Genomic DNA, 20,163 nt, shown 5'->3' on the forward strand with positions numbered 1-20,163 from the left:
GCAACATAAATAACATGTCCTGTATAAGATTTGCCACAGGCATCGGCTGAGCCTTCAGCAGGTGTTAAGGTCACCTGATCTGCCAGGTTTCTGTTGGCTGAACTTGACTCAGTAGAGCCATTGCTACGCTAGCATTAGCCTTAGAGAGCATTTTGAATTGATCTGTCTTTTTGCCTATGTTTTCATGCTGTCTTCATCCTCCAAGGAATAAAACATTTACAGTGATGGTGGTCAATGGTGGTTTTAAAACGCGTCTTAAAACCCATTTTTACTCCTTGGCATATGACACTGTATGACCCTGATTTCATTGGTTTTATTGTTTTTAATCTATTGTGCTCATTTTATTGTTTTTAATTCTAATGATCATTTTAGACTTTTTTTGTGCTATTTGTGCTTATTTTTTATTTTAAGTTTTTATTTATTTTATTTATTTATTTTGGGTAAATCTTTTTTTTTCTTTTTTTCTTTTTTTTACTTAGTCATGTATCATTTTTGGCATGCCAAGTGTACAGCACTTTGTGTTCAGCTGTGTTGTTCCGAAAGTGCTATACAAATAAATTGCTTGCTTGCAAGGTAAATAAATTAATAGAAAAAAGGAAAAATAGCACAGTTATTGATATGAACCAAATGATTAAAGATAAAGATCTGAATGTTTCAGAAGTTCATCTAAACAGGTTCTTTTGGGAAAATCCTATTTTCTCTCACTAATTTCTCAAAGCTCCACATTTAATCACCAGTATTATGTGAGTGCTAGACTTCAAAAGTCCTTCTGTGCTCCCTGTCCCTTCACTGAAGTGTGCAGAAGATCAGATCTCCCAACTTTCCTCTTCCTGAAAAGTTTCAGGAAAACCAACAGGACTCTTCGTGCCCTGAGCTCTCATGCAGATCTATTATTACATAATACTGCACCTAAAATATGGACTCAATGATATATTAATTTCACTTTTCACCTCTGAAGACTCCTTCAATTATTGATTGACACAGTAGATGTCAAGAAAAATGGCAGTGAGTTTCTGTGCGTGTGTGTTTGTGTGTACGCGTGTGGATGTGTTATTATGTGTGTGCAGAGCAGAGAGCGAAAAGGAGAATTGTATCAAGTATCCAATACGTTTTCCCTCCACAGGGTCCGTTGACCATGAACAATGGCCAGTGCTGTTTGTTCCTGCTTACCTGAGGCTTAGGTCTCCAGTGAGTCAGCGCAAGACCCAGCCAGTATCTATTCTCCAGGAACAGAGTTCCAGCACAGAGACACATTATCCGCAGCTTTCTTTAATTAAAGACCCCCGGTCGACACTCTGTGCCAGGTGACCTGAACTGCTCCGAGCCTGCATGTTTCTACCACTATCCTCTCCACTAGGGATAAGTCTCAGTGGATAATTAGAGAGGGAAATGCTATACTGCTGTCATGAGATGGAGGAAGGATTATCTACTAGGACTTTCAACTGAAGAGGCGGGGAAAGAGGAATAATGTGATGGTTTCTTCTACAGTCAGCCTACCTATCTCTTTCTCTTACCTTTCACCCTCTCTCTTCCTAAGACCAAATAATAAGCGAGGGAAGGGACACACAAGTGACTTTTCTTAATGTATTCCACCTGTTTCTCATCTCAGCTGTGTTAGCGAGTTAGTCCCAAGCAGGTTTCCATCCAGAGCTGACATGGAGTATCCAGGGAGAAGACTGCTTTCAGCGTTCCTGCTTTTTCTGCCTCTTCTGTATGTCAGATGTCTCTCCAATCAAAAAACTACAGGTATCAATTTAATACTGTTGGATAGTCAGATTAACCTCCTAAGACCCGAACTCTTCCATGGCATGCATTTTTAATTTCTCTTTGCTATTTGGGCTGATTTGGACCTGATGAATGTAAAAACAAAGAATTACGTGATTTTTTTTTTTTACCTTATTTTTGTTTCTGAGAAAAATGAGATTCACATATGAGGACAGTCACATTAAATTTCGATAGAACAGTGGCAGTGTAACGTTCTCGTAAGTGGATATCAGGCCCTTGTAGAGCAAAATTTGGTACTTTGGTCTAGACAACCCAAAATATGTAGTCAACATATGTGGACACCAGGTCCTAGGAGGTTAATGCTAAACACATCAGTGATCAAATCCTGCTTGTTTGTATATTTAAAGGGAGGCTTTAGTGGCAGAACTGCATGAGTTGTGGAATTTGAGGTCTAACTGTTTAAAGTTTGCACATATGTAATTTGCAACTTGTCCCTACTGTGTTTGAAAAGTCTCCTGGTGTGTGCTGTCTGATGCTGAGGAGCAGAAGTGTCTGGATTTGGCCGGAAATGCTACAGCCCGAAATGTAAAAGGAACACTGCAGTGTGTCCGTGGCTTAAACACCAGGGACTGTATGGAAAAAATCAAGGTACACAAGAAACAACTGATGGGGAAAGTAGATTCTTACCAAAAACTGTCGTACATTTCATTTCATTTATTTTATTAATTTTTATATCAGCTCTGTCAGATGCATGGCAGTTGAAATTTCTTAACATTAATAGGAACTGTTATATCTAAAAAGTGACTACAAAAGAAAATAAAAAGTATCTGTGAGACATAAAATGGGAAATATAAAAATATGAATATATATTTTGCTCAGAATGGAACTGCAGATGCAGCCTCCATGTTTGGAGATGACATCTATGCTGCTGGTTTCTGCCATGGCCTGGAGCTTGCTGCAGGAGAGTCCTACAATGGTGTAGGTAAGTCACATGTTTAAGGTCTGCAGCAGGTGACACAGGAAGGCACTGAAGTCTCTGCAGCTTATGCCAAAATGCAGATACTGTTCACACAAAATACTTTCTTGCACCCACTGCTTAATCCCAATTTTAAAATTGATTCCTTTTATTTATTTTTCATTTTTGGTCTCTTCTGTAGATGGTATCAGCTACTATGTGGTGGCAATGGCGCGCCGCTCCTCCTCAGACCTGTCCCTGCTCGAGATGCATGAGCGCAGCTCTTGTCACCCCGGCATTCGAACCACAGTGGGGTGGACTGTTCCCATTGGCTATTTGGTCAACACATCCCAAATCAGTGTAGGAGAGCAGTGCAACTTCCCGAGAGGTGAGTCAGAGGGGACAGGGGTGATATAAGTGTAGATGTGTTTTGGTGGAAGGTGTATGAAATGTTCAATGCAAGGAGGGGAAATCGGGAAAGCAGTGAAGGGGAACAAAGAGGTGAAGAAATGAGGCAGGCTGGAGATGCAAGGAGAGGAGACAGTCACACAACAGTGCTTCTTTCTGTAAATGTGAGGTGGATAAGGGGATAAAAGGGGAAACACAATAAAAAATCAGAAGGAAGGATAAACAGGAAAAATGCTGTCTCTTAAAGTTTATTATTATGGTGCTCTGGACACATGGTTCCCAACCATCAAGAATTTAGTGTGGTCTTTTTTTCTATAAAAATCCAGCATCCAAATCTTAAAATACATTTTTGGCTGAGCATAACTTGCACGTGTGGTCCCAAACAGTGAAGAGGCTCATACTTATTTAATTTTAAATCAGTAGGTAAATTTAAACTGCACAAAAAAAAAGATAAATCTGACTTTTAAAGTCTTGTGATATTGATAGCAAACTATAAAATTCAACAGTGGGAAGATGAAAAAGAAAGACAAGTGGACCTGAGTTATTTACTTTGACAGGGAACCTTTATGGTCATTTCCAGTACTATATTTTTATTCTTGGACTCTCTTAACTCTTGGAATTGAGTAGTTGGGCATGACTCACAGTTCACCCTGTCTGAGATTTCTTCTGTGATCACAGTAGTGTGAGCTTAAGATGACCACAATAAGGATATCCCCTCTCAATTACATCATACTAACTGAGTTTAGAGCGTTCTGTAGCCTTGTACAGTCCATATGCTGACCATGCAATAGTTTATAAACAGGACAAAAACCTTAAGCATGAAAGTGCAGAAGACTTTTCAAGTGTTCTTTGGTGTCTGTGTCTTTTTATTGTTAGTGGTGGGGAACTTCTTCGGCTATAGCTGCGTGCCAGGCATTAAGGATCCCCAGCACGATCCCAGAGGGAACAATCCAAAGAACCTCTGCGAGGCCTGTATAGGAGACGAGAACGACAGACACATCTGTGCCAACAACCACAGAGAGCGGCATTACGGAGAATCTGGAGCTCTGAGGTACACTGACATTAGTAACATGGGAAATAATACAACAACAGCACCCAGAGGTGAAGTAGATGTTATGACTGCTGCCTTTGTGTCTGCCCTCAATTTATATCCATCCCAGCGTGCTGCCTCCATAAAGAAAATAATAGTGGAACTCTAGTGTATGCCTTATCTGAAGGTATGCAGTAGAGATAATAACAATACAGTGACAAATTACTGTGTGTATATATAGTGAACAGATGGAACACACAACCAGATTAAAATAAGAGAACAGAAAATAATAAATCTAACAGTTCCTGTGATTGTGTCGCATAATTTGTTTAGAAAATCATGTATGTATTAAAATATAAATATATAATACTGTTTGTGCTGTGCAGTACTGCCGTCTGTGCAGAACAGTCTTTGGCACAGTACTGAATGTACTTCAGAGGGGAACAAAAGAACTACAGGGGGTGATTTCTTAAAGTGCCACAGTAAGTGGCAGAGGGAGTTTACTTATGGTCTCCAGAGTGTGTTAACAGTAGCACACTGGCAACTGTGCTGATTTCATTCATATTTCAATCTGTTTATAGACTGAATGTGTCTTGCTGTTTGTGTGTTTTCGTTCAGGTGCGTGGCTGAGAACCTCGGCGACGTGGCTTTTGTCAAACACGCAACAGTCTTTGACAATTTGGATGGTCAGTGTGCAAAATATTGTTTATTTTAGAGACTATGATAGTCGTTGTTGTGTGATATAATTTTTATAATGTCTCAATTTGTGATTACATTGCTTGGAATATGCAGAGGGTGCAACTCCCTGTCAAGACATAGGATGTCAGTGTTTCATAACCCATTTGTGCTTTTTACAGAAAGTGGAATACAGTGATTGGATTGCACTGTAATTATGATGTCATATGATAATATGTGGGAATGTGAGGCGGAGAGAAAAGTAAGCAATCTGAAAACAAGAGAAGATAAGAGCGAGAATGAAAAAGAAACAGATATCACACACAAACGCACACACAGGATAGTCACAGAGTTGCAGACATTTTGTCCAGCAGTGAAGTGCCCTAATTCTCTGTTTGCTGCATCTGCTCCTCTGCTTTGGGCAACATCCAAAATTAATGGCGATCATTATCGCCGTCACGCTACACAGGCTCTGCTGGTATAGCCGAGAAGGAGCAGTTTGACGCCAGCTCCACAAAATGCTGTCGCTGCTTAACGAAGCATGTTTTATCATATGGTTCAGAAATGTCCAGAGTCAGAACGATTAACAGAGGTCAGGAAAACACAGAAGGTCTGGGCTGTTGTCTGGGAATGCTGTAGGCTTCAAGGTGGTTTACCCTTTTTTCACACAGTTGTTTGTTTTGTTAAACGGGGTTTCGTTTCCCTTTTTTAAAATTCTCAGGGGACCGATCAAATCTGACAAAAACAGCATATAAAATATTGGTAAATTAGTCATAAATCAGGATTGCACTGTTTGATAAATGTGTCATCATAAACAAATTAATGAATGCACAAAAGAAAATGAAAAACTAAAGTAGTTCTTAGTTAATATAAATAGCTTATTCAGAGTATGAGGAATAATCACATACTAAACATTACAGCTTTCAAATGGTTTTAGATAAGGAGGTCAATGCATATGATGTTACTTTCCTTAGACTTAACTCAGAGGGAGACCGTGCAATTATATGGACAACTATGTCTTGGTATACTTACTGTAAACTTTTTTTAAATATTACTTTCGTGGCATTTTAGCCTTTATTGGACAGAGACAGTGTAGACAGACAGAGAGGGAAAGACATGCAGCAAAGGGCTGCAGGTCAGACTCGAACTCAGGCTGCTACTTTCTTTCACATGCTCGCCTGCTCACCCACTGAGCTAAATTGGCAACCCACAACTTACTGTAATCTTATCATCATGATGAGGACCCAGGATATCTCTACAGCTGGCCAAGAAATACACTAGTTTCTCTAAACCACAGTAAAACCATGTTAAAGAAAGTGCATATTCATTACTGGCTTTTAGAGGCGTTGGCATGTGGACTTTGCTCTGTGATAGTCAGAGATACCTAATCCCTTAATAGTCAGGCTAACTGTTTGCAGTCTTAATGTAGCTGAGCTTTACATTTAACAGACAGATTGGTTCCAGTTGTCTTATGTAACGCTGTGAAAGAAATCAAATGTGCATTTCCCATAATCCCAATCTCCTGTTTATACATCTCCTCTCTTGCCCAGGTAAGAACCAAGAGTCCTGGGCCCTGGATCTGGAGGTGGAGGACCTGAAGCTGCTGTGTCCTGATGGAATGGATGCCGGTCTGGAGGAGTATGAACGATGCCACATTGCCGCAGTCCCTGCCAACGCTGTGGTGGTGCGTATGGAGGACAAGTGCCGTGTCTGGAAGTACCTGGAACGCTTACAGGTGGGTGTGGACATAAGCTGCATGTGCTTTGCTTTTGTGTGTGTGAGAGTGTGTGTGTGTATGCACGTTTTTCCACAGAGCTGTGTGTGGATCTCTGGAGCCTGTGCTATTTATCTGCACATCTTAGTACGCAGGTATCTGCTAAACTGTCACCCTTCCTCCGTACTCAGTGTGTGGGAGACTCCAGGATGATTGATACGTCCTGTGCTGATCCGCCCAGCCTGCACTTACAATCTGAAAGACACTTATGTACACAGAACGCCAACGCACATCCATGCATGCCCTCATGCATTAAGCGCAGTCACACACTTCCTCTCTCCTGCAGAATGTGTTTGGCAATGCCACGGAGGGCTTCAGCCTGTTCAGCTCAGCAGGCTATGGCCAATCCGATCTGCTGTTCAGTGATGCCACCCACCACCTGCAGAGAGTTCTGGGTAGCTACTCCTCTTGGCTGGGCCCCACTTATACCACTGTGCTGCAAGCCTTCGAGTGTGAGGGTAAGAGTGATGACGTGTGCCTATTTGCCTGTGTGTAAAAATGTGTTTATGTGGAATTGCTGATGAAGAGTGGGTGGCTAAGTGGCTGGAGGAGTGTTTTTTGCTTTATGTGTGTGTGTGTGTGTATCTGTGAGCGCATCCACTGCAGCTGTTCTCATTATTGCACTCTCCCACCACCAGGCTTCTGCTGATGGAAGAGGAGGAAGACATCTAGCACATCATCTTCCACCCCATCCCGCTTTCTCCATCCTCCCTCCCTGCCATCTGTGTCCCCCGTCTCACCATATTTTCTTCTTTTAGCTTTGCTTTATTAATGTTTTTTCCCCCCTGCATTTCACCACCCAATCTTTAATATTATATCCTTGCCCTCCTCCAAACTTTTATGACTTTTAATATGCTTGCTGGCAGGTTATGACAAGGTTAAAGAGTGGCTAGTTGGCTGTTAAAACATAACTAAAATTGAACATGTTTTTTAAAGGGCGCTGGGGGGTAAAGTGTAGAAAAGAAAGGGATAGGACAAAAAAGTTAATGATTGTTGTGGTTTTTCTTTTGTGTTTGATTAACACATACCAAAAAAAATCTCTTAACATTTGCTGCCCTGTATATTTGTTGGGAAACTGCAGCCTTCTTGGCTTGTTTCATTAGACTAAGCTTCGGTACCACCCTTCCACCTCACTCCCACAGGGTCTGTCTCTGGCACTGAACAACTGGGTGCTATTAACTTTTTGCTTAGAAGTCTCAGTTACTGTATGTGTGTGTGTGTGTGTGTGTGTGTGTGTGCACCTAATTGGTGCTCTGGCATACTATACTGTTTGTGCATGTGTGTGAGTGCATATGTGCGTTAGTGTTGATAGCATTCCTGCTTTCCCATGCCTTGTATAGCTTACTCCTTTGGATCACTGCTTTCTCACGTCCGGTATGGTGATCCAGGCTGTGTCAGCTCACAGTGTATTTTAACACCTTATGATTAGAAAAGGGGGAGGACTTAAAGTTGAGTTGCCTTCAATGACCCTTGAGGGAGTCTTAAAAAAAAGATAATTTTCTCATCTGTGACAACATTTGCGTCACCCAGATTCCTCAAGATTTGCAGCCTCTCCCACACTGCTGTCTTTATACACATGTGGGGGGTTTTCCTATAATATGTCATTTATAATTTAACATTACCACCAGTAGTGAGATGATGATAATGATAATGTGTAAGAGTTACTAACAGCAGGATGTTTAATTAGTCAGTTTTGAATTTAATCTTATTAAAAAACTGTCCTGGGGAATTACTAAAGAAATTGCAACTGCAATTGACAAAAAGAAAAACAAAACAGCATCTATAAGCATTTATAAGGCTCTATAATTAAAGAGACGCAACCAGTTTGACCTTACTTGACCTACTGAATCGTGTACTGTAATTGTGGGCTTTTCACCTCATGTCCACCTCATGTTATTCCACATAGCGCATCACTGAGCTTGGCAATCAACTGATAAGCCGGATGAAGTTCTTCTCATCAAACTGTGGTCTTTAGACCTCGTCATGCATGAAGAATCCACAGCTGGTACAACAGATAATTTGCAGAAATTTGGCGGCAGATTTTTTTGTGTGTGCATTTCTGTTGTATTTCTTCAACTCTGGTTTTGGTGCTGTTTGTTGCTACTTTTGTCCAGGCTTGATGTAAATACTCGTCTCTTCGTGAATGTGTAGTGCTGCAAACCTTCTTTATTTTCAACCAATTAAACGAATGATGATAAAGAGAATAATCCTCTCTTCTTTTCACGCTGGCTTCTAATTATCCCGAAACAGCTATATATCTGTGTGGAAATGAATTAGATTTGATATCAGCTCTTTTGCTTCATCACCCACTCTCTGGCTGCCTCTTGCACACACATTTACTCAAAAATAGTCACTTTGCTCCCTCTCAGTCATTTGGAGAGGGACACAAGAGGATGAAAAGAAGCAGAAAAGCACAAAGGCTCAGGTGTTCACTCGGTTAGCGAGAAGCACCTCCCAGGTGGACAGGTGAATCAGAGACACACTATCTTCATAGGTGGTCTACATGTGCAAACAGAGCTCCATTCAGGGTAGGCTAAATGCTCCTGCTGGCAAAGCTACCAGATTTACAACACCAGCAGCTTAGAGAAAGCCCATGTTTTTGATGGAGCAGTATCATTTAGAAGTGAGCAGATACTGTAGATTGAACTGCATTGCAGCAGAGTGCTGCAATCATTCTCAATCCTCAGCTCTCTTGCTGCCCATTTTGCTGCAATGCACAAATAAAAACAACTAATTCAATTCAGTCCTCTGAAACTTGAGTGTGAGTATATAAGAGAAGGGAGCGTGTCAGTGCAAGTGTTGGAAAGTGATAATTAGTCATTTAGAAATGGAGTTTTTTTGCACGTATACCAAAGCATACTATAGCTGTTTGCATCTATATTTGTGTACTGGTGTGTTTGCATTGCTTTGCTAACATAAGAGAAACTTTTGCTGGATTTATTGTCTTGCTTTGGCTTTGTGTGTGTCTTTGATTACAAAGAGAGAGGGATTATGGGAATTCTACCTACACAGAGGCACATCTAGAAAGGCCATTACACCTCCAATAAGATTATTGGACTATCTAACAAGAAGCCTTATGTATAACCAGAGGTCCAGATAGCAGGAGATCTTAAGCATTTAGATGTTATTTTGTGCAGTAGCCCAAAAAGGTCAACAGCAGTTGTGCATGGGCTGAGTGATGAATGTGTATAAAAAGATGCTTGAACAGGAAAAGAAGCGAAAAGTTCACACACAAAAGAACACATAGCGAGCACAAACATTGGCTCCAGTGTGCAGATGTCATTGTTTTTAACACTTTACTACAAAGACGTGTATTATGTAGTTTGTCTATTATGACTGGATTGAGGGTTTGCAGACACATTAACACTTACCATGTGGCATTTGTGTGTCCAACACTTTGAATCTGTGATAATTAATCCTGATAACAAAGTATCAAGAAAACAAGGCACCAGATACATGTGCTTACAGGCCAATCCATAACCATCTGGCAATGACCAAGTGAGGTATTCCCCAGTTGGCAAGCGATTGCTGGAAGTTGACAGCGGTCACCAGAAAATCAGTTGCTAAAGCCCCAGTCATACTGGCCTAGAGACCAATATGTGACACACTGGCAACCATGAGTCACAAGTGGAAAATGTGTATTCCCTGACAGTCTGGCAAAAAACTCCTTGATTTGATTGCCAGCAGATTGTATGTGATCACCTGTAGTTTGCATGGAGCGTGAAGACTTGTCAACAAGCACTCACAAGCTACTTCAGAGAATTACTGAAACTGGGAAATGTGCAGCACAAACTCAGAAAGTCAGAGAAGACCCACCAAACCCCAAATTCATGATCCAAGATAGCAGAAGTGCACACAAACAGTAGTAAAACTGTAAAGTTTTTAATGTGTGTGCACTACTGCGTATTTCTAAGTCGCTAAGTGATATGTGATATGCAGCACACTGACAAGCTCCTATCCATGAACATGCTGCAGAGGCAAAATGAGTAAAGAGCACATTTAACATAGGAAAAATCCTGGCTATTGCATTAACATTGTGAAGAAGCTAGATAAAATGAAAGCTTAATAAATTTAATTTCGGTTACTGTACATTCATCAAACTACTGTGTTTACACCTCAGCAAAGTTGTGGTCTGTCGCTGCAAGTGGTAAGATTTCTGTGAAGGTGTATGTCAGGCCACAGGCTGTAGCTGTAACACAACTATAAATCAGCCTGAACACTTTGGAGCCATTTATAAAAGAACCACTTCAGTTGCTAATGTTATTTTGCTAGCCTTAGCTAACAATACTCGCAGTTTAAACTTTTAATGTAAATGAAACCTCTGGATGATTTTCCTATTGTTTTTAATACAATAATGCCTACAAAAGTTGTGTTTAGTGTCATCTTGCGTGTTTGTGGGTGTCTTCATCTGCGCTGACACGGGTGATGGCGCGAATGGTTTGACCGGAGGTTGCCAGGCGAGAGCGCCAAAGATGAAGGGGATGACAGTGATGGAGGGGGAGAGGGGAGAGGAGTGACAGGTAATCCATCAGAGGCGTTACTGTCATTATTCAATTACCACCCATCCTTAGCACTCTTGATAACCCTAAAACACACACACAGGCTACAAGTGTGTGCATGCAGTTGGAAGCTGCAATGGGTTAGCAGATCCTCTTACACACAGTGGGTTTGTGCTGTGTGGGTGGTGAGGTGAGTCGGGACACAGAACTTGGCACTAGTTCTTTATATGCTTTTAGTGCAGTAGACCCTTAAATCTCCACCTCTTCCTCTCTAATGTCCTCTATTCCCTTCTCACAGCTCTCATCGCTCACGTTTTTCTCCCCTCACCTCTCTTTATCGACCTCACCCTCAACCTAACCCTCTTGCTCCTCACTTCTCCGTCTCCATTCCATAGTTCCCACCATACCCCCCGCCTCCTCCTCCTCTTCCGCCTATCTCTCTCCTCTGTTCCGTCTCCTGAGCCCAGAGCTGATAAGGAACACAGAGTATGATTAGACGCCAGTGACACCAGGCTTATCGTTCTGCTTCCACAATGCTCCCAAGATCACTTGCCCAATAACAGCCAAGCATGGCAAGCATGAACACACACATGCACACACACATGTTGCATCCATAATACGGCCCAAACTGGGTGAAAAATGACCACAAGCAGCAGATTGTTTAAATGTGAAGTGGTGGGGAGGAGGACGTTTATGCAGCGTAGTGTGCATAGGTGTATAGAGCGTGACAGAAGATACACGCTCAGGGTTTTAAATTTAAAACACTAGATGGCACTGTCCACTCAGCAGTGTTCGTGTATTCATTAATGCTTTTTCCAATAAAACCATTATAATGCCAGAGGGCATACACATTACTGACGCTCCTCAGGGTGTTTCAGCATCCTCTCTTTTCCAGTTTTCCTCTCACTTTCCTCTTCTCATTTCATTTTCATTTTCTCCTTTCTTTCGCATTTACACTTCTGTTTTTTTGCTCTCTTCTGTCCTTGTGTCTACCTTTCTGTTTGCCCTTTTTCTTCCCTGTGTCCAATCCCTTTCTCTTTTCTCCTCTCTGATGTTCTACTCATCAGTTTTTGTTTTCGTGTCTTGTGTCCTCTATTTCTTGCCATCTTTCCTCTCTCCCCTTCTTCTAAATCTTCCCTGCACCCCCAAATTTCCTTCCCACGCTTACCTCTGCTCCACCTTAGTCTCTTCTCTCTCATCTCTTTTCTCCTTCACCCTTCCTTTTCTGTCATGTTTTTTCACTTCCCCCCTCTGTTTCTAATTTACCCTTTTTCTTTAATTGTTTCACCTCCTTCCTTTCCCCCTTTTCTTCTTCTCCTCCTCTTCTTTCATATATTCTTCTTTTCTGGCACTTCCTCTTCTCTGCCCTTTTTTCTCTTCTTCTCCACTCACACACTTTTTCACTCTCCTCTCTCGTCCATGGGGCAGTAGCTCTGTAATGTTGTTAGGACATGCTCTCATTAATAACCTACACTTTGAGAGTCTTTGCTAGTGGAGCGTGAATCTCCCGTTCGTTTGGGGACGAATAGAGGGTGTTTCACCGTGTGTGCGTGTGTGTGTGTGAGCATAAAAGAGAGAGAGAAGACAGACAACGAGAGAAAAGCCAATGGGTGAGTGTAATGCACAAAAAGCATGTTGTTTCCTCACATTGTTTAATGGTGCTCGATCAGCTTGCAGTCTGCTGGTCCAGTATGTTTTATGTGTGTGCGTACTGTAGGTGGGCGTGTGGAACCGTGCCAGACGTCCTTGAGTCTGACCCTGTTAAGGAACCTTGCCTTTGGGCATCCCATGGCTCAGTGCTCATTACTGCCATAGTCGCACGCATGCACGTACACCTTTTCAAGCTCAACCACATGCCAATTGATCGACTCGGGAGCCAACACCCACCTCCAATTACAGGTAAATTTACAGGTCTGTTCTTCAAGGTGTGTGTGTGTGCATGCACACTACAGTATATTCACTACATTATAAATTCTAGGTGAAAGACTAATTTGTGACCAGCCCTTTCTCAAACCGCATTACGAAAAGTGTTTTTTAAGTGTCACCATTAAGCGTGAAAGTTAAGGTAATGGCGGAACTCAGGCAATTAGCGGTGACAGGAGAAGTTAAAGCATGTTAGAGAGTGAGTTTGAGTCAAACACAAGTATAACAAGGATGTGTGAAGGTGTGTTTGCATGCCGTACGTGCGAGTGTGTGTTAGATTTATGTTCCGCATGCCTGTTCCTGTTCCTGCTCTCCATAACGAGCCGACAGGTGTACGAGCCAGCAGGCTGGACACTGACTGATGCAGCACTAATGCTCACAAACTCCTCTCTCCCGCCCCTCACCACCTCTCCCACCACACACACACACACACGCACATGAATAACATACTGTACAATAGGTGTTGTCTTACCTCAGCAGTACACTGAGCTTTGGCAGAGAGGCAAAAAGAGAGAGGAGCAGGCGGGGGATGAGAGAGAGGGTGATTAAATAGTCTAGTTAGTCCACAGAGTGGTTGAGAACATTAAGAGCTTGGCCATTCATCAGAATAACACACACAAAACACTACATATACACGCACCCACTCATATTGATTGTACAAGTTAAAAATGTCTCGGTGAGCCAGTGAATTCTCATAGGAAAACAGCACTCAGACACAGAGACACACACGCAAAATCCCCCCCAAAACTCACATATGCACATCCGCACACACACACTTACTTCCTGTCTCTCTAAAACAGATTAATTTTCCATCACTTACCCCTCCTGTCATAAGTGTGAGCACCGACTCATTAAAACTCTTGAAACTCCCTCCCACACCTCCCCATCAGTCTCTCCCTCATAAATGGACAGGGCTCCTTTACTGCTATGGAGGTGGGGATATAGAGCGAGAAAGAGAAATACACAGACACACACACATACAATGAGAGTCTGGGAGGATGAGGAGGAAAAGCAGGTGGGCTGTCAGACAAGAGAAGATGAGGAAAGAGAAGAAGGGGGGAAAAACAGGTGGATTGTCAGAGAATAAGCAGGCAAAATGAGGAAGGAGGAGGGAGGATTTCTACAAATAGGATGAAGAATGAGCAGACGGGGGAAAGGACAAACAGTCCGGAAAAGGGAGGATAAGCTGTTGGGATGTTAAATAAGAAGGACACAGAAATAGAAGGACTGAAGAGGAGGAATTAGGAGGGTTAACGAGGAAAGAAAATAAATAAATAAATAAATTAAGGACAAAATAGGGAGAAAAACTGTGTGGCATCTCTGCTAAAAGGCTGGGATAAGAAGAATGTGGAGGAAAAAGGAGGAGCATTCACAAAGAAAGCTCAAGATGGTAAATATGGAGAAGAAGAGATAAAGAAATGATGTGAAGCAAACAAAATGAAGCATTTACTTGGTGATTAGTAAACGGGATGAAAGGTAAAGGAGAAGAGGCAAGGACATCATGAGAGAGAGGGAGCAGAGAGGGAGCAGCAGAGCAGCAATTTCTCCTCCTGCTCTCCCAAATATGAAGTCCCTTGTTATCACTGTTAAGTTTTAATCTTCAGCCTAACAGTCGTTTTCATTATCAGGATAATGCCAGTTATTACCTCTTCATTGCCAGGAATATTATGATGGATGTTTTCCAATCAGCCCCAGCATTAATACGATCAGCGCAGACATTAGCACAATCAGTCAGCACGCTGCTGATAATAACTCATGATTGTTGTGATTTAGTCCCAATGCCACGACAGCTGGAGCTGCGTTTAAGCACCATTAATTACAGAGAGATGGGGTGAGTGAAGGAAATAGAAAGGAAGGAAAAAGGGGTAGAAAAGGATGTGACAGAAGATGTAAGGAGCAAGGAAGGAAGGAAGGGAAAAAATGAGGGTGAATGTGAAACAAAGACAACAGCAGGCAGAAAACAGATTTTCCCTGCATTCACAAACATGTTTGGATTCAGCACGTAAAGTGTTTGTTGCTTTAAAGTGATTCATTCAGGTGCCAAAATTGAGCACCAAACTCAGGCGGTACCAAACAACTGCAATGAGATGAGATGCAGGTGTAGGCTGTCCACGAGGAAGAGCACCTCTTTGTTTTGGGTGAGAAAAATAATCAAATTTGACTGTTGAACCGTGCCCGTGTGCTTGTGTGCAGCTCCACTTCTGACTGATATGAGAACTCCAGTGTCTTCTGCTGGTCTACTACTTTGTCATTTTTCCTCTTCATCTCGGAACCTTTATAAAGTAGATTCCCAAAGCCCAGGACTGAGTGCGCACTTTAAAAGTTAAAACCTTTAGACTTTGAGCAGAACAAAATCATCACATTTGTTAATGCAACCCATTAGAAATCCTCGACCTTGTGCTACTTTTGTAGACAGTGGCGCCACACTGTGAGAAATTTCCCTTTTGTATAGCAGAAAACTACTGGCAGCTAAACTTCCCACCATTAAACTATTACTTTACATTGTGTAATTGATTGTACATTGTATATTTATAAATCTTAAAACGTATCTCCACTTGAATGTTGGAAACCACACACACAGCATAACTGAACTAACTAATCCCAGCACTCCTATATGAACATGTACGTTATACATTATATAGTAATATAGACATTTTTGCTCCCATTTTAGTCCACAGGTCATTATAGCAACTGACTAAAAACAATTGTTGTGAAAATGATTGTCTTCAGTGGTTCAGGGGTCTATCTGACCTCCATACGTCGTTGTTGCTCAGATTTGGCCCATTTAACCCTCCTGCCATCCTTTAAAAAACTCACACCCATCACCCTAGGGACCATTCTCAGCCACGCCATAAAAAGACCATATATCCATATTTTATTCCACTTTAAATTAGCCAACCTTGTAAAACTACTTCTCCCTGAAATATTCATGTAAAGTTTTAATTATATTTTCGTTGTTTTAACCCTTCAAATCCCAGTGTTATTACATGAGCGCCCTGTGTTATAAGTCCCAAAAACCAAAAAACGAAACTAAATATTTCCACAAAAAACCAGTTGAAGTAATATGTGATTGTCATTATAAGTAGGCCTTTAGATGGACCAAAGATTGGCACCAACATACATTTTGACCTGCCATTATTTTTTTTGCATTTTTTTTGCAATTTAAAAATTAAAACTTCAAGGCCCTGAGTCTTCATTGACATCCAAGAAAAGAAGAAAAAATAAAATCATATGATGATAATTTGGGGTTGAAAAATAGCGTTTATAATGGAAGTCAATGGGCAGAAAATGGTCCCCAGGGTGATGGGTGTGGGGATTTCTGCTGCTCAGCCATTTTAGGCTGATTTAAGGAATTCACACTGGAATATTAACATTGACAGGTAAAAACTATCCTGTGGCAAGTTTGGTTATATTCCACTGAACACAGTGGAAATGGCAGCCATTTAACACATAGCAGTGGCACAAAAAGGTCCCAAGAAGGCAGGAAGGTTAAGAACCGACCTCTCACTGGTAGCAAGCACTCTTCTGAAACACCCACTGGTCCTCACCTGTTATTAAAAGCAATTCCTCTCACCTGTACTCACCTGCCTGCCCACTCTCCATTGCTCTTGGACTCTCCATACTCTTTGACAGTTTTCCTTCCAAAGAAAACCTCAAACTCTCCTGTAGTGTAATCCTGTCATGTTCCTGTTAATTTCATTAATTCATTCAATTTCCAAGCAAAACAAACAGTATTTTTCAAAAACAAGGAAACAAGTGTGTAGGCAGAAGTAACAGCTTATACGCGCCTATCTCTCATAATACAACGTTTAGCTAAACACAAACCGAGGCTGCAACAGAAGACAGTATTTCATAATTACAATAATTTCAAAGAAATCAAACATCTATATATTTATTCATTTATGTTTCTTTGATAGAAGTGCCATGTAATGTCAATACATCACTGGCATTCATTTACTCCAGTCAAAGAAAAACTGTTTTTTTTTCTTTAACATTAGTTTGTATCTCAGGTTTCCTCTTAATTCATAATTGGTTGTTCTCAGCTGGAACAAATCCTGGACACCTGGAGATAACTGGTGGTTTTTTATTTTGTACATAATCTGCATAATGTTGAAACCTCTTAATTCATGAATTTTTAATGTATTCAACAGAATGATCGGTGGGGTAGTGGAACTGTAATAATTTGCACTGCACACTATTCATATTACTTCCGTTTGTGATAGAAATATATATGAGTTGGTGATATGTATTTGTATGTATTTTCCCTTCCTTCCACCTCCATCAGTCAAATATGAAGCTATGAGGGAGCAGTACAGCATGTAGAGAGAATCTGGATTTACAAGTTCTTTGGCTTTGTGTAGTAATGCAATTGTCTAAGAATTTTTTCTTGTGTTGTTTAACGTGAGGTTTCCAACTGAATTTACAATTAAGAATACCCCTAAGCAATACATCTCCTGTGCTCTTACAGCTACACTATACCTCTAGAGTTTTTCGAAATCACCCACAGGCATTCAGGTGGATTTGTGGCTGTGAAGGCTACTGCGTGTGATTGTAATTTGCAAAATCTAATTTGCAAAATCGTTAAACTAAACTCTTTTCTTTTCTTTTTCTTCCTTATTTGTTGGAGACCATGTACAACAAACATTAGGCTCTAAGAAAAAAAAGATGCATTGCTCCTGATTTGGCTCTAGCTAATTTCCATCTGCAGTGCAGATCTGGGCAAGACAAGCCACAAATAGAAATACATAAAACCCACACTGTCAATAAAAAATGTAATAGGCCAAACATCCCAGTTAAACTCACCTTTACACATAAATATCAAATACATCTAAATATTATGTCAAAACTTTGAAATATAAAAGAACAACAGATGGACAACAGATGGAAATTAGTCCTTGGCTATAATCTGGTATGTTTACATTCATGTAATTTTTACATGTATGTTCATTAACATGCACTGTCCTAAATAAATAAATAAAATTAAATTAACCTGAAGAATTTATACCTGTATGAATCTATCAACATGTATCATATCTTAAGTGATTTAAGTAAGTTAAGTTAAGTAAGTTATGATTTATTACAACTACATTAGATAGTCACCATTTAAATGCACTTGCGCAGTCTTTGATTTGTGTAGCATAACTACAAAAATCAGTGACATATTGTTTCTTCATGTGAACTTGACTGGTATGAACACCTGAAAATGTCAATTATAACAACTTTATTTCACTAAAACTTTATTTTGACCCTTCTGCATCGCCTAAATGTCCAAACCTGCAGGATGGCAGATTAGCAAAGCAGGTCAATAAAGCTCTGCTCTTTGTCACTCCTGTTTACAAGCCCAGTTACACTTGTAATTGGGCAGTGTGAACATAAAGGGACCAATTAAAAGAATGCAACAAAGCAAACTTTTTTAGACTATGCCTTAAAAAAGTGAACCTTTGCCCTCAGATAACCGCTGCTAAAGTGGGCTTTATTTTTGGTGCCAGGCCGATCTATCAGCAGAAAATTGTGTTTGTGAGAACAAGAAAGTAGCTCCGCAGGAACAGAGCCCAAAAGAAGCACACCCCCAAAAAGCGTTTGCTCTCCCCTATAGCATTACAGCACCCCGTGGTGGGTTTCTACGCTAAACGAGCTCCTATCGAACTTATGTGTTGCAACGTGGGAACTGGTTGTATGCGAGAAATGGAGCAGAATGAACAACAGGGTAGATCCTATCTCACACAACTGCCATTAATATTATATTAGACCACATCACCAAAAGACCAGATCAGTGTTGCTCACGCTCAAGCTCGCCAACATCTATCGCAGAGTAAGTGGAGCACTCCTTATGAATATTACACACCTCTCTGTGTTAAAAGCTTTCTGTCTGCGTGACATCGCTGGCAAGCTGCTCCACAGCTGTCAAACCAGTGTTGGGGAGTGAGAGAGAAGGTGTGGAGGAACAGAGTGTAAGCGTGAATGAGTGCGTAAGGCCTGTGTGTATGTGTGTGTGTGTGTTTATACAACATGATGGAGTGGCTGGTTTCTGGATGCATTTTGTCAACATCACACAGCTGTGAGGAACTGTTTATGTGTGTTGACTGCAGTTGTATGTTGGGTGATAATGGGGGATGTGCATTTCTCTGCCCTGTCTCCCAGAAAAAAATATGTTTACACGCCAAAAATGTTTTCTCCTAATTGCATTTTGAAACTAATTTTCAACTCAGAGTTGATTGTGTTTCCAGGCAACATTTTGCGTGAAAGCAAGTCATGGGAGATGGTTGGGGTGAATGGTTGGCATGGAAAGCAAAGCACCTGCAGGAATAGTTCAGGGTTTTGGCAGCTATGCTTTTTTGCCTTCTTGCCGAGAGTCATAATGAAACTGAAGCTACCACCAGCAGCCAGCTCACTGGATTAGTACAACGACCGGAAGCAGGATAACAAGCTAGCCTGTCTCCAAAGCAAACTAAACCCACCATTACCTCTTAAGGTCACTAGTTAATGCATTAATATGTTCAAGCCGTAAGGAAACCAGTGAAGAAAGAAAAGGCTCTTAGCCAACTTATAGCTAAGCCCATAATAAGCCATAAAACTGGGAGATGTCTTTTTTAACAATTTAGTTTTTGTACAATTAAGCAAAAGTGACACAGCATGCACAAGCTATACAGACATGTGGGAGTTTTTGTTACAGCTGCAATTCCAAAAACATCAGGACACTATGTCTTGTAATCCAAAATGCTGCAGCAAGAGTGCTGACAGGGACTAGAAAGAGAGAGCATATTTCTCCTGTTTTGGCTTCCCTTCATTGGCTTCCTGTTAAATCCAATATTGAATTCAAAACCCTGCTCCTCACATACAAGGTCTTAAATAATCAGGCCCCATCTTATCTTAATGACCTTGTAGTACCATATCACCCTATTAGAGCACTTCGCTCTCGCACTGCAGGCCTACTTGTTGTTCCTAGAGTGTTTAAAAGTAGAATGGGAGGGAGAGGATTCAGTTTTCAGGCCCCTCTTCTGTGGAACCAGCTTCCAGTTTGGATTTGGGAGACAGACACTATCTCTACTTTCAAGATTAGGCTTAAAACTTTCCTTTTTGCTAAAGCATATAGTTAGGGCTGGACCAGGTGACCCTGAATCCTCCCTTAGTTATGCTGCAATAGACGTAAGCTGCCGGGGGATTCCCATGATGC

At 41.1% G+C, this 20,163-nt stretch overlaps 1 protein-coding gene across 1 annotated transcript; it reads left to right on the forward strand.

The window, feature by feature from the left end:
• Positions 1-1,457: 1,457 nt before the first annotated feature.
• Positions 1,458-8,778, forward strand: otomp (otolith matrix protein). Its single transcript, XM_085256944.1, has 9 exons — positions 1,458-1,746; positions 2,237-2,373; positions 2,605-2,707; positions 2,883-3,068; positions 3,965-4,139; positions 4,737-4,804; positions 6,344-6,528; positions 6,854-7,025; positions 7,206-8,778. Exons 1-9 carry the CDS (start codon positions 1,656-1,658, stop codon positions 7,214-7,216), a joined length of 1,128 nt encoding a protein of 375 aa, XP_085113070.1. The 5' UTR covers positions 1,458-1,655; the 3' UTR covers positions 7,217-8,778.
• Positions 8,779-20,163: the final 11,385 nt, after the last annotated feature.

The sequence above is a fragment of the Mchenga conophoros genome, linkage group LG19 (assembly GCF_057382185.1).
Source record: "Mchenga conophoros isolate Kocher_MC1m ecotype Shallow Benthic linkage group LG19, M_conophoros_male_GT1.1, whole genome shotgun sequence".
NCBI lineage: Eukaryota > Metazoa > Chordata > Actinopteri > Cichliformes > Cichlidae > Mchenga > Mchenga conophoros.